Source organism: Eleutherodactylus coqui, chromosome 6 (assembly GCF_035609145.1).
Source record: "Eleutherodactylus coqui strain aEleCoq1 chromosome 6, aEleCoq1.hap1, whole genome shotgun sequence".
Taxonomy (NCBI): domain Eukaryota; kingdom Metazoa; phylum Chordata; class Amphibia; order Anura; family Eleutherodactylidae; genus Eleutherodactylus; species Eleutherodactylus coqui.
Window position 1 is genome coordinate 159,129,032 of NC_089842.1, and position 7,811 is coordinate 159,136,842.

At 49.6% G+C, this 7,811-nt stretch overlaps 1 protein-coding gene across 1 annotated transcript; it reads left to right on the forward strand.

Annotated features, from left to right (window-relative positions):
* The first annotated feature begins 2,026 nt into the window (after positions 1–2,026).
* Positions 2,027–7,057, forward strand: RPS29 (ribosomal protein S29). The gene is made up of 3 exons (XM_066608087.1): positions 2,027–2,176; positions 4,382–4,481; positions 6,909–7,057. The coding sequence occupies exons 1-3, from the start codon at positions 2,115–2,117 to the stop codon at positions 6,915–6,917; spliced, it is 171 nt and encodes a 56-aa protein (XP_066464184.1). The 5' UTR covers positions 2,027–2,114; the 3' UTR covers positions 6,918–7,057.
* Positions 7,058–7,811: the final 754 nt, after the last annotated feature.

The following is a 7,811-nucleotide window of genomic DNA, read 5'->3' on the forward strand; positions in this document are numbered from 1 at the left end:
CACAACTGCGGTGCTTGAGAGGTTAACGGGGTTGTCCCGCGAAAGCAAGTGGGGTTCAGCACTTCTGTATGGCCATATTAATGCACTTTGTAATATACATCGTGCATTAAATATGAGCCATACAGAAGTTATTCACTTACCTACAGGGGGTCCCCCCCTGTGCTGGCGTCCCTGTTTCCATGGCGCCGACCAAACTTCTGCTCTGGTTGCAGGATCAGTCGCGCTTGCGCAAAGACGATTCCTCTTCTGGATGGTCCGGGCTCACGAGCTGCGTCCTGGCTCCTCCCTCTTCTCCGCATCATCACGTAGCTCCGCCTCTGTCATGTGGTGCCGATCAGCCAATGGGGTGGCTGGAATCGGCAGTGGAACGCAGACTGCAGAAGAACATCCACGGTGCACCATGGAAGAAGACCAGCGGCGCCATCTTGGAAAGAAGAATCTTCAAAGTTGCAGAATGGGGATCCAGGTAAGAGAATTAAAAAAAAAAAATAACGCATGGATGTGGTATTACTGTGGACTAACTGGGGGTCTGTGCAAAAAAAAAAACCATTTATGTTTTGGCGCGGGACAACGCCTTTAACTCTAATAAAATCAAGTCTGCCTGTAAATGTATCAGTCTGTCATGTGGTATGAGAGAGGGTAAAAATACTGGGCCCTAACTGTTCCTGGGGACCCGAGGTACTACACACCTGTATCAGTGTTCATTCTACGCTGTGTAGCATACAGGTGTGTGGGAATGGTGGCATCACCCGTGACAACTACTGCCCCCATTATCCTGTTTATTGGCATTTCCTATCCTAGGAGTGTTGACGGTGTCCTGCAATCCTGCTCTGGCCTTGGCCACGTGTCATCCCTCTGGGACCAGAGCCTGGTAAGTGCCGCTGTGACAAGCCAACATTTAACCCTCCCAGCTCCCACGTTTGTCAAGTGTCCAGGGTACGCCTCTGGGGTGTTGTATAAATACATGAGGGGACAATACAAGGATCTCTCCCGTGATCTGTCTATACCCAGGACTACGACGGTAACAAGAGGGCATCCTTTACGTCTACAAGAAAGCAGGTTTCATCACCAACACAGAAGGGGGTTCTTTACTGTAAGAGCAGTGAGACTGTGGAACTCTCTGCCGGAGGATGTGGTGATGGCAAAATCAATAGAGGAGTTTAAGAGGGGACTAGATGTCTTTCTAGAGGGGAAGGATATTACAGGATATAGACGTTAGGTGACCAGCGGGGTTGATGATCCCAAATATTGATCCAGGGATTACTCTGGCTACCGTTATGGAGTCAGGAAGGACATTTTTTCCTCAAAATGAGCTTAATCGGCTCATTGTTTGTTTTTTTTCCTTCCTCTGGATCAACAGGAAAGGGGGTTGAAACAGGCTGAACTAGATGGACGTTGTCTTCATTCAGCCTAACATAGTATGTCACCAGACACTTTGACGATGTGTTTTGAGGAGACGTCGCCCTGTTACCAGAGTCTGAGCGCGCACATTATTGGGATGCGAGAAGCTGGATGGGTACTGATGAGTGTCTGCCACCTGGGCCGTCCTCACCAGGACTGTTAGGAGCTGTTGGGACCAGTGGATGTGTGAGGGCACACAAGGTGACCGGGCTCAGGACGCCCCCTACTGACCACCAGTAGAGAGGATCGTCTGATAGTCCGACAAGCTCCAACTGTTTCATTGTCCATCATCCAGAGATAGGTGGCGCCATCATTACAGGCCCTTGTGTCTGTAGGAACCATTCCCAGGCACTTGGCTGAAGGACATGTGGCCTCACAGCGCCCACCATCACCCCTCTTTGCAGTGATGTGGTGAACGATCTAACTGGCCTCCTACGGCGGTACATATCAGTGTCACACATATGAGGTTGCTTCTCGGGGAGGGACGGCCACTGCCTCCTACACACGGGGACTAGAGCTGTGCGCTCCCTGTGGGGGGCTGCAGGACGGCGATATAACAGCGCTGACAGTTTATTTCACGTTGCTGACAAGTATCACAGTAACTACAACAGCCGCTGCCGGCTCTCGCAGTGCATCCCGGGAAGCCGCGGCCGGGTTGATTAGCGCCTGCGCGGCTCCGCCTCTTCCTTTCCGCGAGCAGAGAGACCGACGAGATGGGTCACCAGCAGCTGTACTGGAGCCACCCGAGGAAGTTCGGCCAGGGGTCCCGTTCTTGGTACGTGTGCGGCCCCGCTGTGTGGCGGGGAGTGTGCCGGGGGCCGGTGGGGAGGGCGGCGGCCGGGAGGGGGCAGCACTGGGAGGCGGTATGCGGGCCGCGTGGAGAGCATCATGGCGGGCGGGAGAGCATCATGGCGGCGGCTATGCACTGAGCGTGCGCCCACACTGGCGGGCGGCTGCAGAGGAAGCCGGGAAGGGCTCTGTACACCTTATCGCGGCACTAATATGGGATGAGGCCTATGTGCCCGCAGCGGCCTGTACTGGGCCGGGTTACTAGTCGCTGACAACAAGCAGAGCGCCTGGAAGGTAATGCAGTTTTTTAGTTAGGTCTGGGAGATCGGCCGTCCAAGTCGCTCATAGGCAAGCAGGGAGCGTCCTCAGCCCAGCTCACACCTGCAGACTTGATTTGCAGATTCTGCAAGCGAAAACCAAATCGCAGTCTGCTCTATCTTGCTGCGGTTCCCACACAGATGGCGTCCAATCAACGGCCCGTCCGTAATGGAGTTGCGGATACCATGGTAAAGTAGGAAAAAAATACTGCGCATATGTGGCGACGCAGCGTCCGGTGCTTCCACACACACATCCGCAGCGAAGACCTGGACAGGTAAGTGGTGTCCTCGGAATGGCTGTGGGCTCCCTCGTGCGGAATCTGACCCACCTGTGGACATGAGGCTTTAGGCCAGCGGCATGCGGACGGGTCAGATTCTGCATGCAGGAGCCCTCGGAGTCCGGCTCTGACCGCGTCCGGCGACCACCCCCCCCCCCGCGTGCCTTCGCTTTCTCCTGTATTGCGGATGACTGCAGCAGCTCACCGGCGGTCGTGCGCGGTAGAGATTTTTAAAACTTTTTCCTGCGGCGTCGCCATGCAATGACACGGGTACCTGCGGCCTGTCTGCAATCTTAATTGCGGATGGGTTGTGGGTCAGATGGCTTCCATTGACTTCAGTGGTCATCCGTGCAAATCCTGTGGGAAAATAGAGCACGCTGCTATTATATATATCTGCTTGCGCAAATCTCAAGCACTGTCGCGTGTGGCGATCGTGGATTCTGCAAATCAAATCCACCCGTGTGCAACCGGCCCTTAGGGGGGTTCACATCTGCACTGGGGGTTCCGATCTACAAGTTCCAGACAGAGCAGGAAAGAGGAATCCCCGCAGCCAATCAGTTCTGTCTCTGGTCGGAACCTGACAGACCCCATTGGCTGTAATAGGCTCCGCCCACTTTCCGTTCAGCTGCCCGGCTTTTGGACAAGAGAAGCAGCGCTGTGTTCGCAGGGTCCAGCGTAGATGTGAAGCCGACCTAACTTGACTTCATTTTCAAGAAGTTTTCCGATCCCTATGAAGCCCCCCAGTGACTCCCATGTTGTACCGGTCTTTGGTTTGCATACAAAATAATTGGCTACATGGGGCTATAATCACTGAAAACAGCCAATTCGGCAATATCCGTCCTGCGAACAGGCGGTTGCCGTACTGAATACCAAGTGACGATCGGCCGTGTAAACAGGGAATTCAGCTATGAACAGCGGGCTTTGTCGTGGTAATGGAGGCCGGAACGCTCGCTGGTCGCTCCACCCGCAGAACGGCTCCGGCATCCGACGATTGTTCCAGCAACAATGGCTGCCGTGCGTTTACGCAATAGCGATGATCACTCGGTGAATGGCGCTGGATATAGTGTCAGCCACCCGCCCCGGGCACAGCACACGGCCGTTGGTAGATGACTGTTTGCACAGGATGATCGTTGTGTGATTGTTATGCCTGCAGGAGCTGAACGAAGAGTAAATGACATTCATCATTCAGTGGCTGCGGGCGTTTACACGAATGATTATGGTGCAGATCCCTGCCATCCAGTGAGGACTGGCCGTGTAAAAGGGCCCTTATTGGCGGCCATGTCGGTGCAGACTGACAACCATTGGGACTCTCGTAGTGATTGACTTAAAGGGTTGTAATGGAAGAGACTTTCCACCTAACCATAGGATACGTAATAGATACGTCCGCCACTTGCTGTTAGTACTGCCAGTAGATAGCATCATCGGTATTGCAGTAGACCCCCCTCCTTTTTTTGTGCCCATAATCATTGCCAAATCTGACACAACACTTTGGCCAGTTGAGTTAAACCGCGCACTGACCCTCAGTCATAACGTAGAGACTTTTCAACTAAAAATGTATAGTTTAAATGTAATGTATCTGTACTTTCTCTTTAACAGCCGCGTGTGCTCTAACCGACACGGACTGATCCGCAAATATGGGCTGAACATGTGCCGTCAGTGCTTCAGGCAGTATGCCAAGGACATCGGCTTCGTTAAGGTAAGTTGGTCTTTTGATTCTACAGGGTACTTTACACCCTGTGGTAAATGGAACTGTTGGCATGGTATTGGCATCTGCTGTAACCTGTGTAGTGGCTATATGGCTGCTTAACTGCTGGATAGACTTTACAGCATTTAAGGTATAGTCACATAGACTTCTGCGAGTGGGGTTTGTGCAGCAGCCCTAGTCGGTGAAAGTCACCGGTATTTCTGCACCAATTCTTCCATATGTGAATATAGGGGGTTACTATCAGAGATAACTTCCATTTTCCATGGGGAAGAGGTCTGGGGGACACCTGTAGCACCGCAACACGGGGATTGTATGTGAAAAGGCTCACTCTTGTAACTTACAATACAGGAACTGGATGATGTATTTATACACTCCTGCTGAAGATTGCATGCTGCACTGACATGTAGGCTCTTCAGATTGCTGTGCACGCACTTTCCCATAGACTTGTACGGCAGTCTGAAGTCGGATTTCTGTGTGCTGTATGGACTTCAGCAGGTGACCGTGCAAGAACCAGGGAGCAGATGAGTATGTAAGAAAATCGCATCACCTAGCTCCCTGTTGCCTCCCCTTACAGCACCATAACTAAAGGCCCATTTACATTGAAAGGTAATCACTTAAACGACAGTTTGAATGACTGTTTTGAGCGATCATCTTTGCATAACTCTAGCTAATTAGCTACTTAAGAGTTAATGCAGGCAGAGCGGTATAGCTCCAAGAACAATGCAGCTGTTTTGTATATGCAAACAGCTGCATTGTTCTCGGAGCTTTCAGCTGGTGTGCTCCTGAGAACTGCCAGCAGGATACCAGCTGAAAGATTACTATCAGCGCCGCCTGCTGAGAAAGTTATTGTGCGGCGCTGATAAAAGCCCATTTACACTGAGTGGTGATCGCTCAAACAGTTTGAGTGACAGCTTTGAATGATCATTTTGCATAAACTATTAAGTAGCTACTTAATAGCTTATTAGTGTGTAAATGAAGCCTTTAGCTGAAAACGGTTAATAGCAAGAGGGCTCTTATCTGCTTTCTGTTCCTTTGTTCTCCAACGCAAAACAATGCTATCAGCACTCCCGCGGAGAACTACTGATAGCGCTGAAGGACGCTTTTTAGTTTTGCCTGAACTTAACGATCAACTAGCAGTGCACAATGGCCGCGCATTTAGACGCAACAATCGCTTTTTAGCGATCATCGCTCTGTGTAAATGGGCCTTAAGTCATCAGCCTTAACAAAACTGCATGATGGCCAAGCGTTTAGACGCAACGGCTATCGCGCAAAAGTTTGCTTTTGAGCTATAATCGTCTAAATGGGCCTTTAGTTTATGGTGCTGTAGAGAGGGGACAGGTTTCCTTTAAAGGCCTATACTAAACATAGAAGACATTGAAAGCATTTACATAACCAAAATACTTCCATTATAGCAGCCCTCTACTCCATGTGGTGTGGTTTCATTTTTTGTAGTATTGGTGTTCTGGTGGAGACGGTATGTGATCTAGTCACATTGCATTTACGGCTACTGTTTATAGAGAACCTGCCGAGCTCCCTAAGCTGTCTGGGCAGCGGGTATATAGTGGCAGACTGATTTCAGTGGTCTCTCACTACGCCTGCCTGTCCACGGCCAGGTTTTCATTGCGTTCTCCGCGGCGATAATCCGGCTGCGGGAAATGCAGTGAAGGCTCTCCATAGCGTTGCTATGGAGAGCGATTTATTTTTTAATTTTTAATTTTTTTTCTCCCCGCTGTCCACAAGCAGAGAATCACTGCGATTCTCTGCTCGTGGCTGGCAAATTGCAGCATGCTGCGATTTGCCACAATTCTCTGCGGTCAGCCTATCTGTCAGATAGGCTGACCGGCGGAGATCCGCCGCAGGATACCGCAGCGCCAAGGACAGGCAGCCTTATATTCTTTTTGCAAATCCTTTGAAACATAGGTCTGGACTGGAGACAAACCCAATGAGGCTTGTGTATATTCATATATACACCCTTCCCCTGCCCTCCTCCATCCAGATGCCGATTGTCAGGTCCCTCTATGTATAGTAACACAGGACTTGCCAACCAGTTTTAGCGGTTATGTCACATGGCCTGAGGGCAGCTCTGTCACCAAGTGATTGGAACGGGCTACTCTAACAGGCACAGCGCTGACTGATGTGGTGCTAAGTGATCAGCGAGTGCCATGCGGTGGGCTGCACTAATTTAACTATTAATGATCTAGCGTGAGGCTAGGTCATTAATAGCTAGGTTTCAGAAAACACCTTTACTTTGGGTTTTGTTGATCTGTCCTCATTTATGCAGGGCTCTGGGTTCATGTGTAGCTTGCTTCTAGACACTGTAGGAAATATGCAGTATGCTGTGCACACTGTTTGTCTCTGGTTTTAATACTACAAATGGTTTTACTTGGCCCTTCTAACTTCCTATGTTTTGCCTTTCAGTTGGATTAAGTATCTTCCAGTTGGTGTAAAGACCTGTGGCCATGTTATCCTGCAACCCTTCAGCTTCACATCAACACCATCCGAAGACTTGTATGAACAGAACACCCTGATTTGTACATAAAACAAATAAATTGGTGCAGTCTTCACTACTTTGTGTTCCTCGTGTATGTCTATTGTTTCACATGAATTTTATTACATTTTTGTATAGAATGTTACCTACGAAAATGATTAAACATGGCAGTCAATATTGGTCTGAAACATATCAAGAAAGATACTGACCCTAAGAGAATGTCATATGTACCCAGTGAGGGTGTTAGAGGCAAAATACTTCCTTACACCATTATGGAAATAATATATCTAGGAATAACTTCCTAAGCTCGTGACTGCGGTAATAAAAAAACAAAAAAAAAACAGGGTAAACTGTGGTCAAAACACAAAAGGGAAAAGGGGTGGGTAGCAGTTAGGTGACTTCCTGAAACGTAAAATTCTTCCAGCCTCAGGGTTTCACTTGTCCTACTATCCCTTAAATAGGGGGGAGTAGAAGAAACACTAGCGGACTGACTGGGATTGCTGGGGAGGCTTTGGTTTAAGGCCCTGGGGTTCCAGATCCGCATTGTTAGGGAGTATTCATAGCAGGGAGCCCAGGTACGTTCAAAAAGTTCCTCCCGGCCCATTAGGAGGGAGGCCAATTTCTCGTTAATCATGATCCACGACAGTTTAACCTTAAGATCAATGCTAACTGATGCCTTCCTCCAGGAGCGTGCGATACACGCGAGCAGTTAAAAAGCATAGGAAGACCCATCGGGACATATGTTTGGGAACATCCGGAATCCTCCTGCCCAAAAGTGTATCCCAAGGGGAATTGTGCAAATTTAAATTTGTGATGGGAAAAGATAAAATTAT